The sequence below is a fragment of the Euwallacea fornicatus genome, chromosome 35 (assembly GCF_040115645.1).
Source record: "Euwallacea fornicatus isolate EFF26 chromosome 35, ASM4011564v1, whole genome shotgun sequence".
NCBI classification, from domain to species: domain Eukaryota; kingdom Metazoa; phylum Arthropoda; class Insecta; order Coleoptera; family Curculionidae; genus Euwallacea; species Euwallacea fornicatus.
The window spans coordinates 1,994,572-2,008,286 of NC_089575.1; the positions used below are offsets into that span (position 1 = coordinate 1,994,572).

A 13,715-nucleotide genomic window follows, 5' to 3' on the forward strand; every position below is an offset into this window, starting at 1 on the left:
GTAGAACCGAACGGGTTTCAGTCGGAAACCGGTGATGGAACGGATAATTAATTCCAGCCTTTGTTGCAATTAAATCAAAGCGTAAAATCCGCCACACAGCGTTAATATTTTTTCACAATAGATGTTCATTATACAGAGTGTTATTGAACGAGAGCTTCCGCAAACGAGCAACTTTTCGCTGGCAACTAGCTCTATTTTATTGCCGAAATAGAACATGCGGGTTTAAATGGAATCCCGCACATGGGCGATTTTTTAGTTGGAGCAACTAAAACATTGAAACATGTTTCATTTCGCCGGTGAGTAAATAGCTGCCGGCAGTTGCCAAGAAATATACAGTGCACTCGATCAAACCTGTCCCATTCCTTCGGGTTGCACTGCACGAACTTTCGGTGCGGCATTCGGATTTCTCCCTCGGACGGTATTGAACCGGATCAGAACCTATGGAACATTTGAGCACTTGAAGTTGGGTAACGCACGCCCATGTACCACTTTTTAAACGTTGCGACCAGCATGCTCAGATTTCAGTGATTGTTGTTCCTGGATGAAATTGAAAAAAAAAGGGGCCACCGTGCACGGTACAGCTTTCACCCCTTCCCGTTGGCAACGTAGAACTTAAGAACATCCAGCTTTCCGCGCATCAATCCAACTGCGAAATCCAAATATTGCGCTATTAATCCAAAAGTCACACTTCAAGTATATCCCCGGAGAGTGGGGCGACGAGTGCCTCCCAGCTTTCGCCGAACCCCCCGCCGCCCATTCGAAGATAACTGCAGAATTTTATCGGGTACTCCCTCAGTCCCTCAAACAAATGATGAAACTGTCCCTTGGCGAGCCGTCGGCTCGCGATCGGACGAACCCAAAGTTGCCCTTGTTTCGGTGCGTTTTTTCGCGCAATAAGGGCACGGACACACGCTGTCATAAAATTCATGGCGAACTGACCGGCATGCTGTTCAGTATAACTGACCGTTCAGTCGCTCGGATGCGGACGCGAAACGTTACCGGCAACTTCTTAACCGCCTCAGAATATAACCGCCAGCGACTCAAGTCGCTCGTGTGCGGCCGACCTGAGCGTCCGGTAATTCGCAGGGTGATTTTTCGAGTAGTCCTGAGGTGGAAAGTTCCCATGAACGTGTGTCCCGTCTCGTTTGTCCTATCTCGTTTGGACTTCGACGCGCGGAGCAGCGAAGTTGACAAGATAAGTCGAGTAGAGGGCGCCACGAGCGGCCGCCAGTACCCGAAGGGAGATGAGTTGAAAAGTAGGCTGCGGGAAAAGAAAAAAGAAAAGTTGACGTTAGCTGTCAGTTACAAGTTTAACCTATAAGTTTGAAGCAAATTATTGTAGCTCTTCGTTATATTTTCTCATTTTCTGCGAGTGAAAACCAAGATGGTAAGTCGTTTGAGCCCTTTTGGATAATTAGCATGCACGATCAGCCCTAGATGCGTTTGTCTCGGTGTCCGTTGCTGCCAGCCACTGCAATTGGGCGCACCTCTTTTAAAGGGGCAGTTCGGCGTGCACCTCTAAAAACGGGCACGTTTTCAACATGTTCTTTCCAAAAAATACTGCAAATCATCGGACGAACTTTCTTTCCTGGGGAAGTGTGATTTAGAACAGTCGAATTGCCTTTTTACTTTAAAAATACGTACAGGGTGTTCGGATCGAGGGCGTTTTGACACGGAATTGCCATTTCTGGGCTAGACAAGGACAACCTAGTTGACACGTCAAAAGCTCGATTTGCGAGAACATATTAATGGCGAAAACTATATTTTGACATTTTTGCAGTCTGCGACGCTAGAGGGCGCATTTCGAATTTCGGCCATTTTCGCAGCCCCTCGTGGCTTCTTCTCTTAGGACAACGTTGAAGTAGAACTTAAACGTATTTTAGGCAGTTTTTCGGTGTGATTGCAGTGGCGTGCGACAGCGCGCCGTCTCGTCAAAACCCGACTTGACTTCTTTACTTTAACCGGGGTGGGACATTTGTAAAATCTTATGCTGCACCTGTCCCGCAATATTCACAATTGAAAGCGAAAAAAATCCTTACGAAGGCAGGGAAAAGATCAAGATCAATTTGCTTTCAAAACGAATCTTAAAATTAAAATGACACACTTCTGTTTAACGGTCTTTGTAATTAATTAATATTTAGTTTGTAGCCCCTCAGCTAGGAGAACTTCGCGAAAACGATTTGCCAGGACTTCTACCATCTTTTTAGTGAAACCAGGGGAAATTTTCTCCCATTCTTCGAGGAAACCGCGTTTTAATTGGTTTTTATTGGAGATCTTATGTTTCCTAATTTCCGCATCTAACTTACCCCAAGATTTTCTAAGACATTAATGTCAGGTGATTGCGGTGGGGTTTTAATTACGTAAGAACGGTTATACGAAAGCCGCCCTTTCGCGATTTGGGCGGCACGCTTCGGATCGTTGTCCTGGCAGGACACAAAAGTCGTTAGAAATATTCGGTTTTTTCTCCGCTGGGTTGTAAATTTTTTCGTTATAATCACACCTGACCATAGTGCCATCGATGAAGTGTAGCTGTCCCGTGCCAGCAATGGACGTACGGCCCCAAACCATCACCCTCCCTCCTCCGCGTTTGGCGATGGCTTTTAAATTTTCTTTCTTTGCCGCTTCGCTGGTCCGGTTGCTTCCAGACAACTACGTCCATCCGATCCGAAGAGTTTGAATTTACTTTCGTTTGTAAATAAAACCCTTTTCCAAAACTCGCCTCCTTTATCCAGATACTCTGGAAAATTGTTCTCTGATCTTTTGGTTCTTCAGGCTAATGAGCGGCTTTTTTCCGGCTGCTCGACCGTGGAATCGATGTTTTCGCAAAACTATTCTCATGGTATCTGGATTCACTGGCTTGTGCAAATGCTTTTCGACTTCCACAGCCACTTTGGGGGCACTTACTCGGATGTTTGTTTTTACATATCGGCACAATCCACCATCCATTAGCATCAGTAAACATATTTTCCGGGCCTCTCCCCATCTTATTTCCTAATCTTCCCCCACTTCTAAGCCTTCCAATGGTGTGCTGTATTGTTGCAAGGCTTGTTTGTAGAATATCGGCGATCGCCCTAATGGACTTGCCCTTTTCGTGATGGCTAATTATTATAATAATTCGCGTTCTCTCAGAGTAATATGTCTCTCCATGTTGGTTTTGAAATGAACTGTAGCAAATATCACGGTACAAGCCAACGAGGACCGTTTATTCTTGCGTTTTTTGAATGTTTCCTTGCATTAGCAAATATTCTATTATTATAAAATCGACCTGTGTAATCTTACTTTTGAGAATTTTTTTTTTTTTAAGCGAATAGAACTTAATTTTTTCTCTACTTTTGTGAGAATTAATTTTTTTGTCTACAATTGTAGACATTGTATACGTGGAACAGATGTAGCACAATATTAAAAAAAAATTTTGCCCTAATTTAGTGCGAGGTAAATGAAGATTTATCAATAAACGGCGGTTTCCATGAGGTGCATCGTTTCCGCTTCGAGCCATTATTTCTTTTGCTCATGAAGCTGCCTTCGAATCAACAAGGAAAAAGTACAATTTCTGCTTGCGTGGCTAATTTCGGTCCTTCCACGTATCCAAAATTGAAAATCGAGACAGGTTCCGCACCACAATTCAAAATTTCACCGTAAATTAACGTAATGGCGGCGCTTGTTTGCGAAAGTGCGAAAAAATTACATTTTCTCCCGCTATACGGGGCGAGTTTTTTGTGCAGCCCGTGCGATTTTTCTTGAACTTCCACAACACCCCGAATGGCTGTAATCTCCCTTCGACTTTTTATGGGTGCGGCCCGACGTTAGAACTTTCTTTCCTTGCAAGTGGAAATTTATAATGAGCGTTCTCAGCGCACCGATATCGCAATCGTCCAGGGGTCCATTTAGATTTCTTCCCTTCGCGCTTTCTGGGGTTCGGAAACGTAAAAGGCTCTTCATTTTCCATGCTTCCCGTTTCTTGGGAATTCTCGCGGGGGGTCACGCAAGAGAGCCGCAACCCTTCAAAATGTCCTAATAATCGCCGTGTGGCGCCCCCTACAAGGGACAAGTATCAGGTTGGTAGGAAAACGATTTCGTTTTTGAACCCTTAACATGCTACTCGCCTTGCAATACACATAGCTATGTGTATGCGATGTTGCTTATGATGCTACGTTTGAAAATAATGACTCGGGACGTTTGGGGTGCAAGGACAGTGAGCTCGCCACGCCCTCAATCATTTTCCTCCACTGCATCACGCTAAACGCGTTTTTGAGTTTTTCCATTGCCGGGACGGTTTCAAAGATGTCAGCATTTATACCCTTGAAGGCCCACCCTGTATGGATCTCTACCGTTGAGTTGAAACATGCACCTCTTGTTCCTCTTTCCAACTGCGTGTCAGTCAGGTCTGAAGATGTTATCAATTTCGAGATATTCGCTGTCAAGTAGGGGAATACGACAAAAACATCAGAAAGTTCAGAACCAGAGGGCATCAGTACGCGTTTACTTAATATTTTCTGACTACTTTGACTCAAGTGACTCGTTTTAGAGCCACGAGCAAAAATTCCTCTTTGAAATCATGTGTTACGCCCTCACTTGGAACGTTCCAAAATTTCGGTGCTTATGTCAAAATTTTCAGCTAAAAATTGGGCTTTATCAGCCGGTTCCAAGGGGCTCCAAGTTCCTTACAAAAAAACTTGATTCTGAAAATTTAACTTGATAAGAAACATATACTACAAGACACTGAGTTACGTTTGCCATAGAGACACTGGGGGCAAATGAAGGCTCCTCACCACATGCCACTCTGACGTAGGTAATTCGGACGCTGAACGCTCCTAGTTCACTTCGAAATTAGCAAGAGGTCCCTCGAGAGCATCTGACCTTCGCCATTTTGTCCAAAAAAAAACTAAGTTCGTTTTCCCGTAAAAATCGTTGAGTTCGTTTGCGTATTTACGTAAAAATATCCGATTGCTCGCTGTTGTGTGCAATTAGAGCTTCACCTCGGAAAAATTTAATTATTTTTAGCTTTTTTTGCAACTTAAAGTTGCGAAGTACTGCGCGGTAATGCGAGGGAAAATACCAACTTCAGCGTTAATTCAGTTTGTGTACGAATAGTTGTGTGTGCATATTTCGATGCAGGGCTGCAAGTTTTGTTGGGGCTGCGTTATACGGGTTACGTTCAAAAATGCGCTTTTCCGCCCCTTTCGAGTTGTGCCCGGTGGAATGTGTAGTTGTTGCCAATGTCGAGGTATTGGCGTTCGTGTAAAGGAACATCAAAAAAAATATCGGGAATTTCAGAATCGGGGGGGATCATTTCGCGCTTAATTCATATTTTCTTATGATATTGACCCGATCCACTCGGAAATTTCAAACACTCGGTATTTACACCATAAATTCCATATTTGTCAGTTCAAAATTTTGCTCGGTTCGAAGCGGATTCAAATTCCTTTCGATTTTCCTTCCCTTTCAATAAACTTTATTTTGTGGATGCAACTTGATAAGAGGAATATGCTACAATGCATGGGGTTATTTTTAGGAAAACTGGAGGTAAATAGAGGTTCCTCCGGCACGTATCATCTGGACATAAGTTATTCGAGCGCAGAGGGCTCTTATGCAAAACTGAAAAGAGCTATAAATTTCTCGGGAGCGGTTAATCACCACCATTTTGTCAAGAGACAACTAAGTTCGTCCTCCAATAACGTTTGTCAAATTCGTTTGATTATTTACGCTCAAGTATATAACTGGTCGCTTTTGTGTACAAAAACGGTTTCGCCTCAGGGACATTGAATTATTTTTAGCTCTTTTATACAACTCAAAGTTTCGAAGTATTGTGCAAATTTTCGTTTTACATACGTACGACTAGTCGGGAGTCCATGTTTGTACAGAGGTATGCAAGTTTTGTAGGTTGTACGTTGTATGGGCATATCATTATGTCAAAACATGCGCCTTTTCGTGCCCCCACACAAATGGTGCATCGGGCAATTCAGTAATTCTCGCCAATTTCAAGATGTTGGTATTAAAATGAAGGAATTCCAAATAAAAATCCGCAATGATCCTTTTAGAATAGGACTTTTTCACCAAAAGGCGTAATTTTGCTTTTTCATATTTTCCAATATATTTGATGCAAGAAGCTCGATTTATAACTGAGACTTTTTCCGAAATTATGTATTATTTTTACTATGCCTCATTCGATAGATTTTAAAATTTTGGGTGATGAGCTATAACTTCTAATAGAGACAAACTGCTCATATATACATACACGATTTGGGCAAACATCTGGCTTAAAAAACCTTGTGTTTTATATACCCTCATTCATTATATATTCCCACGTTTATGTTCTAAATTACGCAAAAGCAAAATTCGATTATTTTCAACTCGAAATTTGGCTTCTTGCACCGATTCGAAGTGAACTCAAGTTCCTTACATTAAAGCTGACTTTGGGTGTGTACAATATGTTGTATTTTTAGGGAAATACGAGGATGCCACGTGCCACTGTCGACTTTGAGAAAAGCGAGAAATTCTTCAGACGTTAATCTCCACCATTTCGACCAGAAACCATTAAGCCCATCTTTGTATAAGGACCGCCCAATTAGCATTACTATTACCCAAGAGAATCTGATTGCTCGCTCTTGTGTGTATCAAGGCCTTCGCCTCGGGAAAATTGAATTATTTTTTATCTTTCCAGCAATTTTCCTGGATAGAGGCCAGCATATCGGAGGTACGAAGAGCGCAATCAAAAATGCATTAAACGTAATAAAAGCTAAGATAAAGGGTTATCCTGGGCTTTTGACAAAGGAAACACCTTTGAGCAAAATACCTCCGTTGCAGAAAAATTCCTTATATCAAAAATTTATTTGCAGCATCAAAGGCACAATGAACTAATCTTTAGAGGCGAAGTATTTTCTAAGTATTATAGGTATAAAAGGTGAAAATATTGTAGTTCTTGCCGTAAGTTTTCATGTTCCACTCAAGTTCCGGGATTTTATCAAAGGCTCAAATCCGGGAGAATGCTTGAAAAGTGAGAAAGTTGTGTATGGAAACACGAGGAAATTAATTTTCTTCCTGCAATGAGAGGATTGCGTCCCTCTATTTTCTGTAAATTTCCCTAAATCTTGTGTTTAAATCGAAAACATTTCCTGCCTTGCACATTTCCGAAAAATCGAAATGGGAGCAAGAAATTTATGACCCTTTTACTATTTGCTTGTTGCAGCGCTGCTCCTTCTATAACTTCAATATCTCACTGGAGCGTCTTTATAACTCTTAGTAAACAGATGTTTCCGAGCTATTTAAAGGAGCAGAAAAATATCCTTCTCGGTAAGACGCATCACTCTCTAGACTGATTGAGGACAGGAACTTTCAAATCCAATCCAAAACTCACAACATCAATTGCTCTCAAATTCACGAAATTAACTTTAAATACGTCCACTATGAGCATTTCATGCCCTCCACAATCGCTTCTCCCGTTCACCTTCGAAGTGATAAAATAACCATTATAAATCCAAGGCCCCTTAATCGACCTTTAAGGAATTTAGCGTATAAATCAACGTGACCCTTCACCGGAGGAGTCCTAGCCGTTCGAGATAAGGATAGGTGATTAAATGAGCTTAATTTGACCACATTTACTAGAACGAAGGAATTAGTGACTGTAAATAATAGTGGCCTGTATCTGAAGATAGTTATTTTGTACAATTAATGTATGGAAATTTGAGGTTTATGTGGATTTTTTTGAGATTGAGAGAAGAGTGCTCAATTAGTGCTAAAAATTTCATACTCGCGATATTGTCAAGAGACTAACTAAGAATGAGTAAAATAATATTCTCATCTCTCAGTGTAATTAGACTTTTTCCTCTTTTTTAAAATTTCCCCGCTACTTTTGGGGCAGGGAAGAGTTGAAATACCCTCATGGGAAATAAGAGCGTCATGAATTTTTCCTGAGCCGCTCATATTTCCTTTTGATAGGAAATCCCCTGAAAATGAGACGGTCTCCTTGACTACGGCATATCCCGTACATATTTAAGGGAAAAGGTTTTTCCTCCCTTACAACTGGTATTGTTTGATTGGGGTCGCTTAAATTAGAGAGAATTTGGTACCTCAATTCCGAAAACCAAATCTTAGATGTGGTTTCTCGTATATTTTTGGGTAATCCTCTTGCAAAGAATCAGGCAAAATGTCACAAATCACCACGACTTTGCAGATCGTGCTATACAAATTCAAAGAAATTGTGAAATATCTGGAGCGCCACAAAATGCGGCCGATTCATTTTAGGTCCTATTATATTGCTGAGGAAGCCAAGGATATTACCAAGGAGGATTTATTGTACCATCAGACTTAGCGCAAGTTGAAAGAAATTTAGAAATTTGAAAAAGACGTAATTTGGGAAAAGATTTATTCAGAACTGAGAGGTTAAAAAGGGCAGATATTGAGAATTGGAACTAAGAAAATTTATTGTAACATCTAGTAGTAACGTTGCGCACCACACAGCAACCTGGAAATTCATTTTAGTAGAGACGGATAATGATGACTAACATCACCACTCGGAACGGTGTTTTTCTTGACATTTGGCGAAGGAAACTTCGTTCTCCATCGCAAGATATGAATCTTTATTGCGATTTAACTCGTCTTCAAGTGCGACGCTCTCAAAGTGTACACTAATTGCAAATTGGAGATTAGTCATACCTACGTGGTCTCCAGTGTTCATCTTTTACCCTCAACAGTAGGATCTTTGGTAAAATGCAGCTTTTCTATAGCGTTTACAAATATAGACGCCATCTGTGCGACGAACTGCCAATACACTTATCTAGGACGCAATCTTCTTAAAAATAAGCGTCACTTCAGTTCGCCATCACCAGATGGCGAATAGAATGTGATTATGAAATTTTATTAAGTTCCCTCTTTAATTAGTCATTATACTAAAAATTTAATAAAAAAGAATGATGGCTCTCATTGTTATAGTCCCTCAAAACGTAGACGACGGCAATGCGTCGTTATGAAGGGGCACAAGTTCGAGTCAACACCGAACTTAAACTTCCACAGAACTTTAATAAAAAGCAATGTCAATCAAGTGAACTTTAATTAACCACAGAACCATGTAAAGTTCTGAATGTGCCCTCGCAGGGTTTTGCCCTCGCTGCACGGAAAGCCGCAACCAGACATACATGGGATGCCGCAAATCCATTATGTAATTTTTCCCTTCCTTTCTCTCTGTGAGTATTTCCAAAGAGACATGTTCGAATTTTTTCGGATAACTCAAAAACGGTAGATTTTTGACATAAGGCCTTTTATACATATTGACCTTAAAATTTGAGAATAAGTCCGAAAATGGCGAAAAAATTGGGCTCCGCTATTTAAAAACAGCAATTTTATACTATCATACTTCTTTGACGCAACGCGTACATTTAAGAATAATTTGAGAATATGTACCTTTTAATGATCAAAAACTTCGATATAAGACATTTTCTTTTAAAATTTATATTTATTGAGATATCGCGTTTTGACACACTAATGAGCAACACTGTAAGTATTGTTTACATTGTTTACCACTTGCCTCTGATGACAGCTGAATGTCATTAGTATCAGCTGACTCTTGAATACAGACCAGAACCGAATTTAGTCTTATTTATTCTTGTTGGATTCACAAATTTTATATTTTGATTATAATTCGTGGTTATGTTGACGTTCTTCGATTTCACACCAATAAATTGAGGAAAGAAATGGAAGAAGTGAAGTACACGCCACTACAACTAGTCGAGAGTGAAATAGTTGTTGTAAATATTGATATCCAACTGGGAGACAAGTTTAGGACCTTCAAAGAATTTCAAGCCAAATTGGAGGAAACTTCAAGGGCCAATTTTGTTCGCTTTGCAAAGAGGGATAGTCGTACTTTATTGGCAGCCAAAAATAAAACAAAACGATACATTAATTCTAATCTCGAATTTTACCATTTACGGTATGGTTGTTTTTACTCTCCAAAATACCGACCAAGAGGCACCGGGAAAAGAAAGAAAAGGTTTGTATAGAAAGAAAAACGCGTAAAAACTCATAATATTTCCTTTAAGGTCTTTAGCAATGGAATATGACGGCATATGTCCGGCTTCGATAACAGTTAAAGCATCAAGCGATGGAGAATTCCTGGAAGTCCATCACATAGACTACACCCACAACCATCCAGTAAATGAAGCATATTACCAGAAACTCCTGCCAAAGAAACGGGCCCTGGAGAAAATGTTAGAAGATTCGGATCTCAGTGGGGCAGATGAATATACCAATGAAGACCTGTATAAAATTATCATAAAGAAGTGCAAACACATTGGGAAAATTGCAGCAAATGCGGACAAGACCCGGCTTAAAGAAATGGTCAGGAATTTGGATGATTACGTTTTTTACTTGAAATACACCACCCCTAAAAATTCGCCCCAGGATTATGATGAGGAAATGCAGGAGAGTTTGGACCAGCTTGACGGGGTTAGTAATGACGGGGGCGATGATGAGAGTATACAGATTATAGTGGAAGGAGAGGTATTGTGATAGAACCGACAAAAGTATCTTTTTTTTTAACTAAATTACATATAAGAGAATAAAAAAGTTTTATGTTGGCCAGTCCGGTCCTAGCCTTAAATAATACGTCTCTTGGGAAACGATTGTATGGCATCACTCGATCCACTGTTTTCTTCTCTTTGTTTATATGGTGCATGCGAAGTGAGATGACAATATGTTGTGTGGAGGTATTGAGAGGCATTCCTGATGACTTCTGTAATTCATTGCCAATACATATTTGTTTACATATTTTCCTCAAGTATTAAAGTGTATTTCGTTCAATTTGTTATTTTATTCATTAAATCTGGAAAAAATGTCTCAGGATTTTAATAAAATATGTAGAACTTGCCTGTTAGAAACTACCGAGTCAAAACCCCTGTTTATCGCCCAATATATCAATGACGAACCTATAAAACTATCAGACATCCTCGCAGCTTGCGCATCTATCCAGGTAAGAAACTCAACTTTCTAGAGAAACTCCAGTAAACACATTATAACATAATTCTTGATAGGTATCACAAAGTGACCATCTTCCCAAACAAGTCTGTTTTGAATGTGAGCAAAGCATCCTCAACACGTTTACTTTTCAACAACAATGTCAGAAATCCGACTCTCTCTTACGTGCTATCGAACTGCAAGCCTCTTCTGAAGAGCAGCTGACACTTGAAAATAACGTTACTGAGCCCTTTAACGAGGATATTTTAAATGTGCTTCATGACGATAATAATAGCACTGTCAATTTTGAGCCACACAAAAGTGATTTGATTGGGGCTAATGATGGTCGTTTATGTGAGAATGAGGATAGAGAAAATATCGAAGAATTAAGCGTGAATCAGGAGTTGAAACAAGGGAATATAGTAGATGAAACTTTGCAGCCTTTGTTTGCTTGCGAAATTAAGGAGTGTTTTGCTTGTTTCACTAGCTTAACTGACCTAAAAGTAAGCAATAGGACAAGTTAATGTGGGTCTCATTTTATTAATAATGTCTTTTGTAGTGCCACAAAAGAACTCATTTTACAAAACCAAACTATTGCTACCTTTGTCATAAAACCTTCTCCAGTTCCAGCACCTTATCTAGACATAATGCTAGCAAGCACCAACCTTCCAAGAAAATCCGCACATGCAATGAATGTGGGAAATCTTTTGCTAGGTCAGATGATTTGAAGAGACACATTCGAGTGCACACTGGGGAAAAACCATTCAGCTGCGAGAAATGTGGAAAAGCATTTGCACAATCATTCAGGTGCCTTTAACGGAATTTAATGTATAGTTTTTAAAAGTTTCTTGCAGGCTCTTGGAACACATGAGATCTCACTCAGATGTTAAAAACTTCATTTGTGCTGTGTGTGGCAAAGGTTTTGCTCGATACACCAGTCTTCTTGCACATAATAAAACACACAACAGGCATAAGTCACATGAGTGCATCAAATGTGGAAAAATGTAATTATTTGTTGTACTGTTTTGGACTATATGGGAGAGATAAAATTTCAGGCTATGCGGGGCTGGTTCTCTAGCAATGCATTTGAAAATTCACAGTGGGCAGAAAGATTATCAGTGTAATTTTTGTGATAAAACTTTTACCTCCTCAAGTAACTTAGTCGTCCATAAGAGGATCCATTCTGGTAGGTTATCATATTATTGAATGTGTTACCTGGTTGATTTTCATGCGTTCACAGGAGAGAAGCCCTACTCATGTCAAACATGTGGAAAGTCATTTCCTGATAATTCCAGATTAAGCGTGCACACACGTATACATAGGTATAGTAATATAATTGCGTTAATGTGCAATAATGGCGAAATAATAATGAAATTTCCAGTGGTATCAAACCATATATCTGTACTTACTGCTCAAGAGGCTGTGTAACTTCAACTCAATTAAAACGCCATATGCTCACACATACTGGCGACAAGCCCTATAATTGTGAGGTTTGTTCCAAGAGTTTTAAGAGGGGCGAGGAGTTAAAGAATCATATTAAAACTCATAATGGTAACTAAAGACTTTTTATACTAATTACTAACAGCGGCAAGGTACTTGATGTCACTAGTTCAACTCTGATTTAATATGCAACAAGATATGAATTGATATGTCTCATCTGAAAACTCACGTTTGAGCCGCCGCTACGCTTAAGTCTGGTATTAATATTGGCGCTTGACCGGTACGGGAATAACACACTTAAAATGCTCAAACTGAATTAGAAACAGACGCTTCAGGAGCAATTCCAGAATGTTTACTGGCAACCAAAAATTGAATTGGTGGTTCACACAGAACTTTAAACAAAGAAACGCTACAGCTTTTTAATGATGATCATTTTGTGGGTAATCTTTCTGACAACAGGGGAACCACAGGTTACACACCAGCATCATCTTCGGGGAGGCCCGTGTCGTTTGCGACGGAGCGTCAAATATCTATGTTACAACCTTGGATAAGAAGTCAAAATTGAATGCATATGCGGGGAAAAATTCTCAACGATACGCAGTCGTTTCTCTGACCATGCAATTAACGTGAACGGCAGAAATTGGGGTATCAAGCCCAAATTTCACGCACGTCTGCCGATCATCATAGTTGAAGCCATTGCACGATACTCGAAAGGCAAGCAGAGCACCGCATAAGAAGCGAGCGAAGCGACTTCCACAAAATCTCATTCAGCGGCATAATCGACTTGCTTAAGAAGTCGAATCTGTTAGGTTTTGTAATACCGCAGGGCTGCAATATGTATTGAGAGGCAGTAGATTTTCTATGTCGTGTCCAAGGGTCACGTGAGGCCCACTAGTACTAAATTTAGTTTAAAAAATATTTGTGTTCATTTCGTAACTAGTTTCAGTGCATTTTTCAGGAGAGAAAAGCCACGTTTGTCCGATTTGCGACAAGTCGTTCTACCAAAAAAGCAGCCTAAAAAACCACATTATGAGGATTCATACAGGTGCTGTGATAACAACTGGGTATTGGATTTTATAATTGATTTTTTGCAGTTGAAAAGCCTTATTCCTGCGATTGCTGCAACGAGTCATTCTCGGAGTCTAGTCAGTATTTAATGCACAAAAAAGCAAGCAATTGTCACTTGAGGGGGCAGTCCGAACCCGAAGTAAATTAGCAAATGATGTAACGTTTTACATGTATATTTTATATTAGTAAAATACCTACCTTAGTCATTGAATTATTCCTTATGATCTCTCCGTGCCAGGGCGAGCTTACTACCAAAATAAATC

The 13,715-nt window shown here is 40.1% G+C and overlaps 1 protein-coding gene and 1 long non-coding RNA gene across 3 annotated transcripts; both read left to right on the forward strand.

Moving 5' to 3' along the window:
• The first annotated feature begins 1,311 nt into the window (after positions 1 to 1,311).
• LOC136348838 (uncharacterized) lies at positions 1,312 to 7,696 on the forward strand. Its single transcript, XR_010733728.1, has 3 exons — positions 1,312 to 1,387; positions 6,444 to 6,607; positions 6,662 to 7,696. It is a non-coding gene; the product is annotated as an uncharacterized lncRNA (long non-coding RNA).
• A 1,886-nt stretch (positions 7,697 to 9,582) lies between these two features.
• On the forward strand, positions 9,583 to 13,658 carry LOC136348849 (zinc finger protein 883-like). 2 transcript variants are annotated; one of them, XM_066300008.1, is made up of 10 exons: positions 9,583 to 9,982; positions 10,032 to 10,960; positions 11,022 to 11,447; positions 11,504 to 11,751; positions 11,799 to 11,948; positions 12,000 to 12,130; positions 12,185 to 12,266; positions 12,326 to 12,495; positions 13,346 to 13,429; positions 13,479 to 13,658. In XM_066300008.1, exons 2-10 carry the CDS (start codon positions 10,823 to 10,825, stop codon positions 13,598 to 13,600), a joined length of 1,551 nt encoding a protein of 516 aa, XP_066156105.1. In that variant the 5' UTR covers positions 9,583 to 9,982; positions 10,032 to 10,822; the 3' UTR covers positions 13,601 to 13,658. The 2 variants fall into 2 exon arrangements, with proteins under 2 accessions (XP_066156105.1, XP_066156104.1); XM_066300007.1 differs by having other exon boundaries at positions 9,584 to 9,982; positions 13,343 to 13,429.
• Positions 13,659 to 13,715: the final 57 nt, after the last annotated feature.